Below are 17,808 nucleotides of genomic sequence, written 5' to 3'. Positions count from 1 at the left end.
TCTCTGAATCCATCTGGGGAACACTGCGTTCCCTCCCGTTTGCTCTTTTACTGGATATTATTTGTTTGGTTCCTTCCTTGGGGCTTTTGTATTATACGGAGGTTGGCAGGGGTTGCAGAGGGGAGGAGCCAGCAGCAGTTAGTTAACTATTTAAGAGCCAACTCCGTGCGCCCTCATACAACCCCCATGGTAGCAGTGTCCCCCAGATGAATTCCTCGACACCACCGTATCCACTGCCTTCACAAATTTTAAACTCCTTATTTAATATAGATACAAATTTAATTCAAATGCAATTACATGAATTGCCTAAAACCGTGTAAAATTGCATTGTATTGTAAGACGTCTCGTGATTTAATTGCAGCGACTAAGAAAGTATCCATATAGTCCTTTACTAACTTCACTGTTATATATTGACACTAAATTCTAGACATTGGGAGCTAAGGTTGCACTGGATACATGGATGATTTATCACACCAACCACATCAAGGCTAGCTCAACTTTGGAGAACTCTGAGCATGAGGCACACTGGAGGAAAACAAAGGGAAGGAGCCAGTTCCAACAGCAGATCAGTGCATTTATTATTATTGTTTATTTATTAGCCACATGTGCTGAGGTCCATGCTGATTTTGCTATAAATCTTTGCCCGAAGGACAAAAATTTGTTTTAATCAGCTGGATAATGGGAGACGGAGGGTGGCTATACCTGGGCTGATGGAGGAGCAGTGAGAGGATGGTTTTCAGCAACTAGTTGTCACACCAATATTTCTGTACCCGGTAACCCTATTATTGAGACTGGTGGACAATGTGGACCCCTTTACAAAGGAGAGATTGTATTATATATCACTAAGGTTTACTTTAAAAAAAAAATAAAAAAAAATACAACTGATGCAAGGATTAAATTGTGACATTGAGCAATTTAAGATCAGTGAACTGCAGATTTTTGTTTCCAAAAAGAACTATCCGTTAGAACACAAAGGATTACTTTTATTACATTAATATCTTTTGCAATAAAAAAAAAATTGTCACTGTAGCCCTTAAGCTCTAAACCTCCATTCAGGTATAAAGGGATCTTTCCCAGCCCTTCGGGACAGAGGGAACATTTGCAGACTCTGCCGTTGCCATCTTACCATACGTGTGGAGGATTAGTAACCCCAGGAGACATGAGGACTGTTTTGCTATGACCACAGTGACGGAGTGGAGGCGGTTACTTTGTTGTGAGCATTTTATAAACCTTCAGCCACTTAAGAAGCCTTTTAGTGATCAATTTCAGGTATTTTAGATTTCTAAAATGAGTTTACCACTTTAAATACCTCCTGTACTGAACCCTCTCCATTCCCAATAAGTAATAATACTTTGCTGGGGTATGTACTGAAAAAAAGGAAACATACCATTAATCCTAAGAAACACTTTTATTTAATTGCAACAAAACACTTCCCTCAGCGCTGAGAGTCACAGAGCAATGCCGGTTAGTGCGGGGCTCACTCTGGGACAGTGTCTGCTACCCATGACAGATACGGGGGGTTCCCCTGCTCTATGGGGATGCTGATCACCTCGCAGACTTCGTATGGATGAACCGACCTGAGGGAACAAGAAGATAACAGGACTGAGGCATGTCACACGCTGTAATATCTATACTGTTACGGCCGCACCTCCATCCTTAACGTGGATCTTTCACCAGTGCCTCAAAAACTAACATATAAAAGAGAATCATATTCTAATTTCATTTAATGCATTCCAAAACTGAAACTGGAGTTTTCATTTAGTAAGAAAGTTTAGTCGACTCCATATTAATGTCAATTTTATGTTCGCCAAAGAAGGAGAAGAAGGCGGCCTGCTTTGAATATGGCCAGAGGGGAAGTTTAGCAAGCAGGGGTAGATGACTCAATCTGTCCTTAGCTCTGTGATAGAGCTCTATAGAGGAGCCAGGGATATGTGTAATACACGTATTTCCGAGCTGTGCAAGTTTCAGGACTAGGCAGCTCTTGGCTGTAAGTAATGGAGGTGATCCTGTGGGAGGGGGCGGGGCGAGGTATTAATATTTAAGGTGGGACTGTCCCAAAGTGAAGGGAAAAATACCTTTTAGAGACGAGGGGTCATTTAGAGTGCATTTGCGCAGCACAATTTTGCGCTTCATGTAAAATTAGCCACATTTAGCAGGAGCACAACTTGTGGCAGTATTTGGAGCTGTACATACCTTACACTGGTGGCCCCTGTGCTTGGGGAAACGGACCGGGGACAATCACGTGCACGCAGCTTAAGCGCACTCTGTCTGAGCTGCATCTTATATTGGGTAAAAGCTTTGAAATACGTTCCTTACCAAGCTTCGATTGTGAACTTGCACAAGACTGGTGCAGGGTTTGTTGATGATGATTACAATATATTTGCACATATCTTATGGCATCTTGTAACGCAAAACACACATGCTTTCGTGACTTTACTAAGCAATTACAGATGTTTTACTAACCAAGGTAAGCCTTGCAAAACATATCTTTTTTTCCAAATACTTCTATTTCCAGTCTAAGTGATGACATAACAAGCAGCCCCCCCTATTCTGTTACATATACACATTTAGCACCCCATACAGTGTGCGATGATGGAGACTCCGCTTTCTTCTCACCTGACATACTCTGTTACAGCAGAAACTTTAGATGATCTGGTCTTAATCATCTGTAAGAAGACAGTGACAGAAAGGTGAAAATGACTTACCAGGAAATGATTATTGATCTCATGAAGGCGACATGAACCGTGTTACTAGGAAACGTGAGAGATATTGGTAGGTAAATTCTATGGTGGACTTGCCATGTTCAATATTGTAGTATTAGAGTTATGGAAGACAAACGGTACATTCGAGGACGTAAGTTTTACAAGCACCAAATGTCATTAAGGGTGTTGCTGCAAACAGGGCTACATATCTAGACTATAAACTAACGAGCGGGACCCTCTCACACACCCGCACTTCCATCATCACCCTTGTATGTACTGTTGTGTATTATTTAGGATGTGTTATACCTGCCGTCCGGGAGCTTTGTGTCACCTTACAATTAAACAATGATTGCATCTATTCAGCTGTATAGTGGCTGTCTGAACGGACTGAGTCCTCTTGCACCTCGAGCTCAGTGTGATACACTATTCTTACATTGGGAGAATTGGGGAAGGAGAGGGGGTCCTTTAGTTATTCATGCTTCCACCATGGCAGCTGAAGATTGGTGGAATTCTGGTTATTTTGAAACTGGTGCACACAGTATGACATATAGGGAATACAACAATAACAGGTTTCCTCTGGATTTGGGCCAGATCAACGTTATAGAACACAAACGGTGTAAAGGAAATGAGAGGTGGCTTGTAGAGGACTTCACGTGGCTTAGAAGAGATCAGGTAGATAGTAATACACATCTCACCAGCAGGAGCTCACTATCTTCCTCGATTTTCCCCTTCCACTCATATCTGATGAAGGAAAAATAAAGTCATGACAGGTCAGTGATGCACATAGGGACACACACACCCTGGGACACGCACACAAGCAGGGGGGGGGACCATACACACATATGCAGTGGCGACACACACGCAGGGACACACCATGAGTTCATAGCTCACATGGAGGTTATCTTCGGTATAATATTCACGCAGGCCGCTAACTTACGCTCCACAAGGCCCCTGTGTGGAATATAAAAGAAGTTGTTAGAGTAAATATGTCAGCATTCATTAACACTTATCTGTCATTTTCATTACTCAAGACCACGTTACAAACCAGGCCATCAGGATTTCCCTGCTCAATCCCAAATCTGAGACTCACACAAATTGTCAGGATTACTGGGCAGCTGATATACCCATCTCCCAACAGGGGAATCCTGAAATCTTGGCTTGCAGAGGTCTCTGGATAGAAGTACACGCAGGCAGCAATACCATCACGCTGCTGGACAAATAATCGTACTTCACAGCAATCTGCTCTTATCGTTTCTTACACACATCATTGTAGCCCATGTACAGTTTTATTTTAGGTAAAAATTGTCCCCTGGTTCATTCTTAGGATGATGCAGAGTTCCTGCCATTCACTTCCACTAAGAAAACCCAACTGGCCCGAGTTTACCCCAGGACTGTTCTTACTGCAGTTTCACCATTTTATTTAACGCTTTATTCCCCTGTCTTAAAAAATCAACACCAACAAAGTCTGTACAGTGACACTGACCGGTTTGTTAACAATCTGGCATGCATGTGTGTGTAGAACAGCCACTCTCGCCCGTTTACGAACCACTCCGTACTATTTACCGGGCTATATCTTTGGCCACTGTGTCATTAGGGCAGGTGACGTAGGCAGCAGAGAGCGATCCCGGCTTGTAAGCTTCAGCCGCCATTGAAAAAGCTCGCAATCCCACAATCCTTAGCAGCAGAGGTGTCATACACAACACGACAGCCTGAAAATAGGTGAATAGATCATTAGATATACAGGAATGGACTCAAAGTGAAGCAAGATAAACAGGTAACAAATACACTGTATATGTCTCTGTGTGGAAAGCTCTTTGGGGTACTGTCCTAGATGGTCCTTGAACTATGGTATTCCAGATAGGGGTTTAAATCTTCATCTCCACTTACAATATACATCTTAGGACCACCAGGTGGCGATGCAGAGTCTGTCCACACACACACACAGTATATTATCTGAATGTACTGTACTTTGTAGAGCTGTGGTTTGGTCGCAACAATTTTGCAGATTATTTCACTCTGACTGGAGAATCGGGCAACTCCGTTTACAAAGCGTCGATAACCAGCTGCAATATCGCAGCGCTACCATGGATTGTATGGGAGCTGGTCTAGCAGCGGTAACAGGACCAGTCACCTAAGATGTCCATAGGGCCCAGTGCTAGTCGTGGTTTTGCACAACCAATACTGTTTAAAGTAAAATAACCTTTGGTGGAGGCTTCCTGCTCCACCACAACCAGACCAAGCACCCAGGACGAGATTAGGGTGTGTGCGGGGAGAGATCTTCTTTTTTTTTTTTAATGCCATTTGAACTACGCTGGATCAAGAAAGAAGAAGAAAATAAGGTTTTAAAAAAAAAAGTAAAAAATAAAAATCTATAAAAAAGTGCTGAACGAAGGTTTGGAGGGTTTTACTGAAATGGGTTCATTTCAAAATGGGGTTATTAACATTTCAATTTCATCCGGCTGTAATTACTAGATCAGCATTCATATAAACCATGCCTGTATATTAGATGTATACTGTACATATATAAGGTAAGACTGAAATATTGCCTATCCTCTTATTTTATCAAAACCTCAACATCTGGATTGTTCCCCTGAAACCTACACTGGATACTGTGGGTCTCTACGGAGGGAAACATCTTCCCATATAGGGGGTGCTCAGTCCAGCCCGATTCTAAATCACACTCCCCATCTTGGCACTAACTCCCACGACAGGACACTGCTCCATAGATTATGTTGTGAGCTCTCTCTCTTTCTTACAGCTCTCAGCCTGACTGGCTCTTAGGATCCAGGCAAAGTCAATCAACTAGACTGACCATCAAGATTTCCCATAGTCACCTGCAGTCATATACTGATAAAAGATTCTCACACCTACAGACATGTTAATAAAAACAAACAAAACACACAGTATAATTATAGTGACAAACAACGTGGTTTGCCACAGCCTCTAAGAGAGGAGTAAGTTATTTAGCTGACAGTCTGCAGGGCAAGGCTGCAGACATTACACATTTGTACAGTAGTGCACCTAGGTTAAAGATACACAGGTGGAGAACATATGTTTGACAAAATAACAGTATAGAGTGTGATTTAACTTACTCTACAGCTAACAGCAGCTGACTGGGTGTGTCTGCACTGAGACCAGGTGGGAGTGTCACCTGTCCATCAAGCTAGGGAGGAGTGTAAAATATTTAAGCCTGAGTTGTTCATTATGTGTTGTGACCGAAGCCGAACAAGTTGGCCGGTGACTAGGGGAATTGGTCTCTGTTAAACTTAGCATTAAGGTCACTAATAAGCCTGTGGAACCTTGTGTTATAAGCAACTTTGCCATCCTGACAATAAAAGTAAAGTACAAGCAAAAGAGGATGTGTGCGCATCATTCGAGGGATGCTTGTGTTACAATATATATTTACGTCTATCTCAACCATTAGGTCTCTTCTGTTCCCTTTAGTGTACATCAATAGTTAGAGACCTATCCTATCCTCCTCTAGTCTATATATCAGCTATTACAGGTTTAAGCAAGGGTAAGAAGTAGGAAGGACCTTTTACTGATCAAATGCCTCCGCCTCCAGGATGGGGGAAGGGTCTTAAATCTTACATATGTGTGTACCCTCTTGGCTTATTTACTGTACCCCCTGGACAAAGGTTTGTGAATGACAACTGATCCACAAATGCAGTGAAAATGAAAGGCAATAAATCTATATATAGGTAGTGGACAAAAAAAATGGAAACACTTGGGTAAATGAGGGACGCCAAGCATATTGAAAGCAAGGACTTCCACACAGGTGTGACTCATGCGTTAATGAATAACATCCTGGCATGCTCTGGGTCAAAGCTGCCAGTCTGTCAGGGGCATGGCTCGCCTTAGCATGGCGTAGGAAGCACTTTAAACTTGCTCTCCCACATTATCCGCTATAATATCCTGAATCTCCTAGCTGGGGTCCAGTGCTCCTCCACAAACACTTTTGAAAGGCTCCCAAGTCCCAGGTCGCCGGGTCTGGATGATCGGTGATCCTTGCTGAGCTCTAATACTGCCTCATCTGATTCACACAGAGGGGAGGGCCTGGATGGGTACCTCCATCTGCCGCAGAGATACAGGCTTAACTTTGGTTACCACCGGCTGGAAACAGGGTCCGGCGGCAGTCTGTGTCCCGGGTTGCTCCCCTTCCTCCCCATTCTGCTGCAGAAATGCAGTAGGAAGGCTCTGCACAAACATCATAAGGTTTGGCATCCCTGGCAAGTCTAATTTTGTCATTCATCCCCACCATGCTGATTTTGGGGTCTGAGTGGGAGTCCTGTGGGTTGCCCCCCTAATATTTTCCCTGTCTGCTACAAAGACGTCCTCCAGCCCTGCGCATCACTAATATGTTACTTAAGAGGCAATCTGCTTAGTCGATTGGCCAATTCGTGCTATGAGATACCACGTTTGCTTCTAGAACTGTTGCCCAGGATATATTGGTTTCAGATTTTATTTTGACTAAAAGTTAATGTGTACATGCATTCGCTATTCTGTGTTCACGGCTTAGGATAGAGGTAGGTGGACTATGTTTAGCTAGTTAGGTCATCAAGATATGTATATGTTTTTTTTTGTCTGTAATAAAAATACTTTATGTAAAAAATCAGTGACTGAAAGGGGGGTTATTATGGACGGGCATTTGGCAGGAGCTTTAGTGAGATGTGGCAGATTTCAGTGACCAAGACAGCAACGTGCTAATGTCTCACAAGTGACAGCGATACAGTGCCTACGGTGATGTTGTCAATACACTCCAAGGGATCGTCATCTACAAAGGACAACAGTGGGCGGAAGGCCATACTCCAGAATTGTGGTATCGGTGCATTCATTCCAAGTTCAAGACAAGCAACCGCCTTCAACTGATGGCAAACTTCAACCTGTGGCACCAGCATCCAGACTAATTAACAATAGTCCAATGAGAACTCTACAGAACAGGATATCAGTCAGCTTACTCTGCATAAACTGCTCATCTGGAAATGCATATTTGCAAGCTCAGTAGTGTAAAGAGCACAGTCATTGGACTATCAAGCAGTGGAAAAAGATGATATGGTCAGAAGAATCTTCCTTCACCATGTTCTTGACAGACAAGTGCATGGGTGGCTCTAATCTACAGACCTCTCCTGCCCCGAGTGCTTGTTTCCAGCATTGAAGGGTTCTTGTAACGCTCCGGTCCCACAGATAGTACCCGTCTCGTTACCTGCAGTCCATTCATCTGGAAACTGCCATGTCCCAGCATCAAACACTCTTCAGTTCATTCATTCAGCTATATTCAGATCTGTGCAGGTGCAGCCTATTGCACTTCAGGACCTCCTCCCTCTTTTTCATTGGCTAAGCACTTCTAGAGCATAATTCAAACGTCCTGGATTCACCTGTCTGAGGCCTGTTCTTCAAGCTCACTTCCTGCAGCCTGTGGTTCTGGTTCCTGTTCTCCTTGTGGTTTGCCTGTGTTCCAGTCTGCTCTCAGTTCATGGTCTGTGCTAAACTATCGCTGCTCCAGTACCTCTCTTACCATCTCCAGTGTACATCATCGTGACCGCTCCGGTCTCTCCTCGCTACCACTCAGAGCCGCTATTACACCTGTGACTCCTCAGCTGCTATCACGAGTTACCTCTGCTACTCCAGCCTGCTCTCAGCCTCTGGCCGTGTAGAACCTTCGCTGCTCCAGTACCTCACTTACCATTTCCAGTGTACTTCATGGTGACAGCTCCGGTTCTCTCATCGCTACCACTCAGAGCCGCTACTACATCTGTGATTTCTCAGCTGCTATCACGAGTTACCACCGCTACTCCAGCCTGCTCTCAGCCTCTGGCCGTGTAGAACCTTTGCTGCTCCAGTACCTCACTTACCATCTCCAGTGTACTTCATGGTGACAGCTCCGGTTCTCTCATCGCTACCACTCAGAGCCGCTACTACATCTGGGATTCATCAGCTGTTACTACGAGTTACCTCCACCACTCCAGTCTGCTCTCAGTCTCTGGCTGTGTTGAACTATTGCTTCTCCAGTACTTCCATTACCATCTCCAGAGTACTTCATAGTGACAGCCTCTGTCCTCTCGTTGTATACCACAGAGCACCTATTCTCCTAGTGACTCATTGGCTGCTGACCATCAGCCTATATTATTGTTGTGCCTGTATTTATATCACTCATCTGTGGACTCCATCATCTCCATCCACTTCACCTGGCTCCCTCACATCGTTCTGCTGTACACTCAGTCACGGGACCGCGACCTGCAGACTTGGTGCAGCTAAGTCCATACCTCCTTACAGGGGTTCCTGGTGAAAACCACCTGTCTGTTAGACTCCGCACCCGTTGGTGGGCTGAGCCATGTTCAGCAGAGCCTAGGGATCAATTTCCTGTAAGCCAACCGTGACAGTTCTGTAATATTGCGAGAAGCATTTTACTGGCATAGTTTTCCTGGCATTGTTTTGATACAGTCGTCCCCTTAGAATGCAAGGTCAATACTAATCTGTATTTAATGGTACGAAGTGATCATCTTCACCCCATGTTGCATCATTTCTTTCCTAATGGAGGAAGGGTCTTCCAAGATATCCTGGAAACATGGCTGAGACAGTATTTTCCACTACCAACCAGGCATCAGTTGAGCGACTGCCATGTGGAAGATTAGTGCTGCATCCCTCCTGCACAACTCCTCACATCTAGACACCATAACATGGCGCATACAGTCCATACAGGCTACACCTGCTGGCCCAACACCCTACTGAGTGATTTTACATTGTGGTTTCCATTTTGGTCCACTACCTATACATTAGGCTGCAATACTTACAAATCCAGCGAATATCAGAGCCCCGAATTTGAGAGGGGATGAGAGCGGAGACATAAACACACCTAAAAAAAGACACAGTGTCTTAACATCATATATAAAGGTCAGTTACAACCTTCCCATACGGACACATCACCTATACTGTACACTACAGTTTCAGCCAGTCTTGGACGGATGAATTTAGAGGAGTAAACAAACATGCCACAGTGACGTCTCTCGTCCCTAATGAATTAAAAATGGATCCACAAGTTCTCAGCAATGAATTTATTTTTAATCCTTTCGCTGCCAGGAATTGTCCCAAATTTGCACCTCAAAAAGTTACATAATTTTTTGCATTGGGCAAGGACAGATGTGAGTGAGTTCTCTGTACAGCGCTGAAGTATTTGTAGTGCTGCATCAATAGCTAATGATGATGATTTTATGTATAGAAGTCCAGGTTACTGATGTCAATTGTTGGTTTTCCTATATGTGCAGATTCTGAGTATATCAATGAGGAAAATAACTTGTACATTTTGATAAACTTTTGAGATGGACTAATAAAATAGTTCAGTCACTTGGTTCGGGGGTGTCTTTGTAATCTAATATTTTGAAATTAAATCACTATAAAATAACCTGAAACCTGATATTGTATTAAAAAAATAGAAACATAAAAATTACTTACTTTGACAAGAACATGTTAACACAATTGTTTTTCCTACTAAAATGAGGCCGCCCCAAAATATGAAGGATTTATTCAAAACACAAAACTTGGCAAAGGAACACAAAGAACTACTTGCATATGTTATATTTTGTAAACAGTTAATACAGCTGTGGCCAAAAATATTGTCTCCCTGCACTTTTATCAAATATCGCAGTCTCCTCTAAACATAGGTGAAATTAACAGCAGTATTTGGTCTCTGCATTTTTTTCTCTATTAATGTTACAGATCCTTTGTTTTTGATTATGAATGTAATACTGTATATTAGAAAATGTAAAGAAACAGCTTGGAGAAAATTATTCACACCCTAGACTTAATATTTGGTAGTACAGCCTTTGGTCAAAATAACTCAAACCAACAGCTTCCTAGACCATGTATGAGCTCCCTGCACCTCTCTGTTTGCAGTTTGGTTCACTCTTCTTGTACAAACTGTTCCAGTTCTCCCAAATTTGTAGGCTGCCATCTCCCACCTCCTGTTCTCAGATCTCTCCACAGGTGGTCTATGGGATTTAGATCTGGGGGTAAATGTATCAAGCTGAGAGTTTTCCAGTGGGTTTGAAAAACCAATCAGATTCTAGCTCTCATTTATTTAGTGCATTCTACAAAATGATAGCTAGAATCTGATTGGTTGCTATAGGCAACATCTCCACTTTTCAAACCCGCTGGAAAACTCTCAGCTTGATACATTTACCCCTTGGACTCACTGCTGATCACTACAGAACAGTCCAGCGCCTTGACCGTATCCTGGGTGCATTGTGAAGTGTGTCTGGTGTCATTGTCCTGCAGGAAGACCCACGACCATCATTGGAAATTAGTTTTCTGTACAGCACTGCAGAATAAGTGGCGCTATATAAATAAATAGATAATGATAATGATTGGAAACACGCAGTGCCAAATGCACATCACTCTACCTTTTCTATGCTGATGGCAAGGAAGCTGGTCTTTTCTTTGAAAGCTTCATTATGCTTTCTGTAAACACTGGGATGATGTGCTTTACCCAAAAAAATTTTTAATTTAGTCTCGTCTGTCCACAGGACATCCTTCCAGAAGGAATTTGGCTTGTTTGGCAAACTCCAGTCATGTTTTTTAAATCTCTCCCAGCAGTTGGCCCCTCCTGGGCCTCCTACCATATAACCCCCCTTTCATTGAGCTAGCGATGGATGGTGCAAGCTGAAACTGTCACTCCTTATGTCTGACAGCTTGAATCTGTGCGGCAACTGATTGAGGCGACTTCTCAAACATTCAACAATCCTTTGCTGCAATCTTGATCAAGTTTTCTCTTTCACAGGAGGTTGACTACAGTGCCATGGGCCTTCACCTTCCTAATAACATTATGTACAGTGGAAACTGGAACATCAAGGTCTCTGGAGATTGATTTGTAGCCTTGAGATAGTCAATCCTTGGGTAAGATCTTCTGTCTGACCTCCTCTCCACGCTCACTGCAGTACACACAGTGACACAAAACAGGAGAACGAGTCCTTTTCTCTATTCAAGCTTGTTTAGCGAGTGATTTTGATTATTACAGGCACTTGCTACTCACCACTGGTGAGATCTGTTCCCAAGTGACAGAGAACCACCTGTTTGAAATCTAATTATTTCTAACAACCAATAATTTTATCCATCCCATTTAAGGATTCTGTGTGGAATAAGCTGCGAAGACACAGCAAAGCAAAGAAATACCTAGGTGGATATCAAAATATTTTTTTCATTTCAACAATTTTCTGGAGCATTAGAAGAACAAAACTGCAATGATGACAATGCTTTGGCCACGACTGCATAACAATAACTGTAGATTTAATCTACATCCTTGGGTCATCTGTCCATGTGACAGATACTGTAGAAACACTGGTCAAAATATGCGGATTTAAATATCCAAAAATGCACCAATCGGTAATTTTTTTAATTTCTTGCATTTGTTCCTCTACCAGAAAACCTGTTTCCAGAGACAACGGCCCCCCCGGGCGCCCCAGCTGATATGCAATACATTTAGCACACTGGGGTTGTTTACAGCGGATCTATATCTACATTTGCACAACTACTCATATTTTTAGGCATTCGAGGCCTTATAGGTGCATGAACTTTCCCACATCCATTTGCTCTGGTGTTTTGCAGAAAATAAAATAGGGAAATTGGACATTCACAATTCAAAATACAGCTTCTGACACAGTGACATCATCATCATCCAACAGTATTGGCTACAAATACATTTGGCCCATAGCCTCCTTCATTGGAACTTTTTTCTTTTTAAATCAGGATTTATGAAAAGTTTTGCAGCATCACATAAAATTAGCCATATTCTCAAATAAGTGCCATCTCCAATCCCCCTCTATCTCATGTATGTACCTCATCCTGCCAAATTAAATTATTATGGATCTACCATATGCATAGGTGGTAGCCAGCCAGCAAGACGTCTCCCCTCCCCCCAAGTCTGCCCACTAGATGTACCGACGCCATAACAGTTTCCGTCCTGGGTTACAGACCAATGCGCAGTCCTATATACCTATACACAACTCAGTAATCATTTAATCTTTTTAGATTTTAGATTGTAAGCTTGCGAGCAGGGTTCTCTTACCTCTCTGTCTGTATGTATTACCCAGTATTGTCTTATCAATGTTTGTTCCCAATTGTAAAGTGCTACGGAATTTGCTGGCGCTATATAAATAAATGATGATGATGATTTAGTGACTGCTCGGTGTCTTCCTCAATCACCTGCACAGAGTATAGAAAAGTTACTGAGAATTACACCCAGAACAAGAGAAAAACAGGGATATGTCAAGGAAATCCTGAAACAAATCTTCAGAAGTGTCCCCAACAATTAGAGTCAGCAGCCAGGGACCAGTCACTGCTATAAACCTATAAATCATATTTAGCACACTTAGGTCTCCCAGGTACAGTAGAACTACACATCCCAACAACCTTTATTTTTGTTTTAGCTGTGGTGGAACAAGTCATCAACATTTATTTATATAGCGCCAGCAAATTCCGTAGCGCTTTACAATTAGGGACAAACACAATAATAAAACAATACTGTGTAATACAGAGAGATAAAGGGCCCTGCTCACAAGCTTACAATCTAAACCCAGCTGCCAACAGCCTCTGCTGTGAAACTACAGGAACTACAAGTCCCCACAACCTATGGAACTACAGATCTCAGCATGCCCTGTCAGATTCTTCTCAGAACAATGTGCAACTACAAGTCCCAGCACACCATCTTGAGAGCCTCTTCTCTAGCTATTGTAGAACTACAAGTCCCAGCATGCCCTGCCAGACCTATTTCCACCCCTCATAATTAAACTTGTAGTTCCACACCAGCTAAAGAGGCACAGGGCCTGTAATATAATATATAATACAACCAATATATAAAATTACCGAGCAAGACCCGTTACCTCTTACCTGGAAAATCTCTCTATCTTCGCCTAAACTTCGCGTTTTATTTTATTTTGCCACCAGAAATATGTCACCTGGCACCGAATGAGGTGACACTTCCGGTGTAACGCATACTGCTTCCGCCCCTAGCAAAATGGCGCTGACCACGTTACCATGGAGACGGGCACTCTGTCTTCCCGCACAACTTTATTGAGGTCATTGACGCAGAGACAGAGGCTGCAGCCCGAGGCAACGGTGCACCATGGGAGTTGTATCCCGGGGTGACGCTTCATGTGTGTATATTATTTACATGCTACACACACACACATGTACATGTGGTCTATGTATGCTGTACATATTCTCTGTATATGTCCTTTGTTGTGTGCATCCTGATCCTGCAAAGCCCGATCCCGGGTCCTCCTCTCCTGACATATGTTCATCATCATATGTGTCATGTCTCACACATGTCATCCACATATGTACCAGGCTAGCTGCATGCATGTCAATGTCTAGCTGATATACATGTATATGTCTTTATACATATGTGTGTGTATGAATGCAAAAATCATTGCTGTGCATTATACATAAAATGTGTGTGTGTGTAATATATATATATATATTATGTATAATGTGCAGCAATGATTTTTGTATTATGTAGAACTGAAAAAAAATATATGTAATGCACCCATATTATTAAGGAAAATAATGATTGAATGCATCGTGTACCTTTATTTTGTATAGAGAAATTATTTTGATAATATGCCTATAGATGTTTCTACATGTTTTGTATATATGCAGATGGGGTTAGCTGTTCAGTATTTATGGGAATATATGTATTTTTCTAACCTGCTATCACTGTATGTAGGGCTGTATACGTTATGGTGCTCTGTAGACAGATTACTTAGTAACCCAGCCATCGACCTTGTAGTTCCTGGAATTGGCGAGCGGTGCCAAGCGGCACACCAGGCTGGCGTCTGTTCCGTGTCAGGGAGATCATTGCAGTCTGGGTTGTATGGATACAATGTAGCAGGAATATGGGAAGTTGCGTTATTGTCATGTGGAGTTGGTGGTTTAATCCTAGCGGATGGGATGGGTGCTGATGTTGGGGTCAATGTTAACTGTGCTGCAGGTGGCATTTCTCAGTCCTAGATATTAGATTGCCAGTTCTTTGGGTCAGTGAAGCAAAACTAATGGATGCGGATTATCATTCCTCTTTTCATTCACACTTCTATCCCTCTGTCCTCCCTCCTCTTTCCTTCCTCCTCTCTTCTGCTCTACCTCCATCCTCTCTCCACCTCCTCTATCTGATGCAGCATCTCATTCTGAGCATCGCCCCCCTCCTCCTCCGCGCTCTCTCCATCTCTCCCATTTCCCTCCTCCTCCCCCCTTCCTCTCTTTATATTTCCAGCTGCAAAACCTGACGGCCTGGGTTTTTTTTTTTTTTAGACAATTTTTCCTCTTCTCCTCCCCTCTTCCCCCTTTCTCTCCCCCGTCTTTCTCCTTTTTTTGTCCCCCCATTTAGGCTCCTTTATTTTATTTTTTTATTTTTTTTTTCCATTTAATTGAACACCCCTTTTTTTAATTTCCACTCCATCTCTGCCTGTATTTTGTAAATAGATTTATCCACAACCCTCTCTGGTCCCTTGTTTCATACACTCATCTCTCTTTCAACCCATATCATACCTTTTTTTTTAATGTCTTTCCATTGTACCTATACTGTACATAGATTTCTATATACATTTATTTAATATATCTCCTACCTATTAACCTTAATACCATCCTCTCCATTTCAGTGTCTCCCTCAATCCATCTTCCTTTCTGTCTCCATCTCTCTCTGTCTCTCCCCTGCAGTGAACCCTCCTCTCCCCAATGTGATTAGACTTCTTACCTCCTCCCGGTGTGTCTTCTCCGGGGGACTTTCCATGTTCAGATTTACGTCTTAGCTGTGGAATGATGTTCTATGCTCCCTTCAGAGGTAAACGTTGCCCAGTGTGTCCTGAACCCCTAAATCTGAGCTTTCGGACCAGCTGAATATGTAGATTTGTTTCTCACACTCTGTGGCTCTTTCAGACTTCTCTCCAATTCTGTACCCTTCTCCCAATCTCTATTACTCTAATTCTTCCTCTCTCAAACTTTGCCTGTCTGTCTCACCTGCTGACTGCTTCCCAGACTCTTCCCGTCACTGGTTCTGCACCTCTGTCTCTCAGTCTGAACTTGGTGCTTGTACTAGTGTCACTTGGTTGTACGAGATTCTGGTGAAGCTGCAGAATCAGCTGTGCTGTGGACTATGATCTCAATCATTGCTGTGTTTTTGATCTGATTATTCTATTCTTACATTGCAGCCATCCTGGTTAAGCTTGAACCCATTGCTGTAGTTTAAGCCTCAATCTGTGCGGTGCTGAATTTTGCCTCTAATGTTGTTTTCTGTATGAACTTCTTGGACCATCAGCACCTCCGTATCTATCGCATCTGTTTCTGGTTCTTATTTATGAAGTGATGATTCATTTATTCTCTCTTATAGCTCGTTAGTGTTGCATTTAATTCCGGGTCTCTTACAGACACCATTTCTCTATTTCTCTAAGTGACAATTTGTGTATCACTTTTGATAAATGTTGCTGGTTTGCAATTTGTTGACGGAGTGTGCTGTGATAGGCCCTCGATTGCTGCTTGGAACCTGATAGGTAATATGGGAGCTGTTATCATTGTAACACTTGGGATAGACAGGCCTGGAAAAAGTACCACTCGCACTTGCTACTCAGCAGTTGCAAGGCAGGACATATTCTTATCGCTGATTGCACCATTTGTTTTATAACTGCTGTATTCCAAATGAAATTGTATTTCTTCCTGTAGCTCACATCTTGTCTCTGTAACGCTATGCCATCTGTCACTTGGTGTGTGTTTACAGCTCTCCCTGTTCTGTGACTAGGTGTAATCTCTGGACATACAATGCTGGATAATAGAGCCATAACCCCAGGCCCTCTTTGCTGTTAGGCCCGGTTGGTGCAATCTTTGAATCACTGCTTTTATTTGCAAGAATTTGGGTAACAGCTAAAACTGCTTAGGGGTGAAACTCAGGCTGATCTGTTAAATGCATGCATGTTGTCAGAATAATGGCATGAATTAGGTAATAGAAACTGCTTTGATACTTTAGATGCTCAGTCATACTTTTTTTGTCGGTGCCAACAGCTGGAATAGAGGAGGTTTGGAACCATGTGGTATGGGCAGCACGGTGGCTAACTGGTTAGCACTTCTGCCTTACAGCACTGGGGTCATGAGTTCAATTCCCGACCATGACCTGTGTGGAGTTTGTATGTTCTCCCCGTGTTTGCGTGGGTTTCCTCCGGGTGCTCCGGGTTCTCCCACACTCCAAAAACATACTGGTAGGTTAATTGGCTGCTATCAAAAATTGACCCTAGTCTGTCTGTCCTTGTGTGTGTGTGTGTATTAGGGAATTTAGACTGTAAGCTCCAATGGGGCACAGGGACTGATGTCAGTGAGTTCTCTGTACAGCACTGTGGAATTAGTGGCGCTATATAAATAAATGGTGATGATGATGATGGGTGACAAGTATTATTTGTACTGTACGTAGCTGATCGATACATGTTTTCTTTAACTGACTACCATGGGAAGGAATTCAGTGGCAGTAACTTATGTCTTATTATAGCCGCCTGGATAAATCTGCTGTATGATGCTGGATGTGGGTCAATAGTATGCAAGAAACAGCTCTGCAGCCATATTGGTGTTATACACAGGGACTGCACTGCTTGGTACACCAAGTGCAGCTTACATGAAGACTGTGGAATAGCTTTCCCCAGGGCAAGAAGTTTAGTCCTGCAAAGGAAAAAACCATCACTCAGATGATCAGTCTTTATTACCAAGACAATCACGTATTGTCAATTAAGGCATCCTTTTATTGTCCTCATTCCAGTTGATGGCTTATATTACATTAAAAGAGTGTCCACCTTAAGATAATTTTAACTAATCCACTTGCCCATACCCTCATGCAGCTTTTACTAAATATATTGCTTTTCCTGTATAGGTCCTTTCTGTGGTTCTTAGCTATGTATTTATATCATCAGGGAGAGATGTTTATTTCCTTCTCCCGGGGATATAACAAAGCTCTGATCGACAGATACAAGATCATGGGCCGTATTCCAGGATGATGGAAATAATCAACTCTTACTGATTAGATAAGTACATGTCTAAACAGCACAGACAAATGCTATAAAGATAAAACCACTCTCACTGATTATAT

General features: G+C 42.7%; 3 protein-coding genes across 14 annotated transcripts in view; 1 reads left to right on the top strand and 2 right to left on the bottom strand.

Moving 5' to 3' along the window:
- The window catches only part of LOC142101950 (uncharacterized), a 389,962-nt gene that overhangs the window by 40,615 nt on the left and 331,539 nt on the right, over positions 1-17,808 (bottom strand). The gene's annotated exons all lie outside the window — the stretch shown is intronic.
- Positions 1,394-15,953, bottom strand: CUTA (cutA divalent cation tolerance homolog). 5 transcript variants are annotated; one of them, XM_075186411.1, is made up of 7 exons: positions 13,581-13,687; positions 9,494-9,555; positions 4,266-4,411; positions 3,594-3,653; positions 3,398-3,443; positions 2,617-2,666; positions 1,394-1,577 (listed from the first exon to the last, which is right to left on the bottom strand). In XM_075186411.1, the coding sequence occupies exons 2-7, from the start codon at positions 9,545-9,547 to the stop codon at positions 1,478-1,480; spliced, it is 456 nt and encodes a 151-aa protein (XP_075042512.1). In that variant the 5' UTR covers positions 9,548-9,555; positions 13,581-13,687; the 3' UTR covers positions 1,394-1,477. The 5 variants fall into 5 exon arrangements, with proteins under 5 accessions (XP_075042512.1, XP_075042516.1, XP_075042513.1 ...); XM_075186415.1 differs by lacking the exons at positions 9,494-9,555; positions 13,581-13,687 and adding an exon at positions 15,705-15,953; XM_075186412.1 differs by lacking the exons at positions 9,494-9,555; positions 13,581-13,687 and adding an exon at positions 15,442-15,661.
- The window catches only part of SYNGAP1 (synaptic Ras GTPase activating protein 1), a 158,411-nt gene continuing 154,342 nt past the window's right edge, over positions 13,740-17,808 (top strand). For 7 of the 8 annotated variants that reach the window (XR_012679165.1, XM_075186410.1, XM_075186400.1 and 4 more), the window contains exon 1: positions 13,740-13,846. Coding sequence is in view for 7 of the 8 variants with exons in the window: in XM_075186410.1 (XP_075042511.1) it covers positions 13,816-13,846 (31 nt within the window). In the remaining variant the exon portion in view is untranslated. Of the gene's footprint in view, positions 13,847-14,792; positions 15,529-17,808 lie in introns of those variants that run through there. The other variant, XM_075186401.1, reaches the window with a different exon arrangement.

This window comes from Mixophyes fleayi, chromosome 9, assembly GCF_038048845.1.
Source record: "Mixophyes fleayi isolate aMixFle1 chromosome 9, aMixFle1.hap1, whole genome shotgun sequence".
Lineage (NCBI taxonomy): Eukaryota > Metazoa > Chordata > Amphibia > Anura > Limnodynastidae > Mixophyes > Mixophyes fleayi.
Note: the sequence above shows the minus strand (reverse complement) of the source record. Positions and strands in the feature narration are given on the sequence as shown.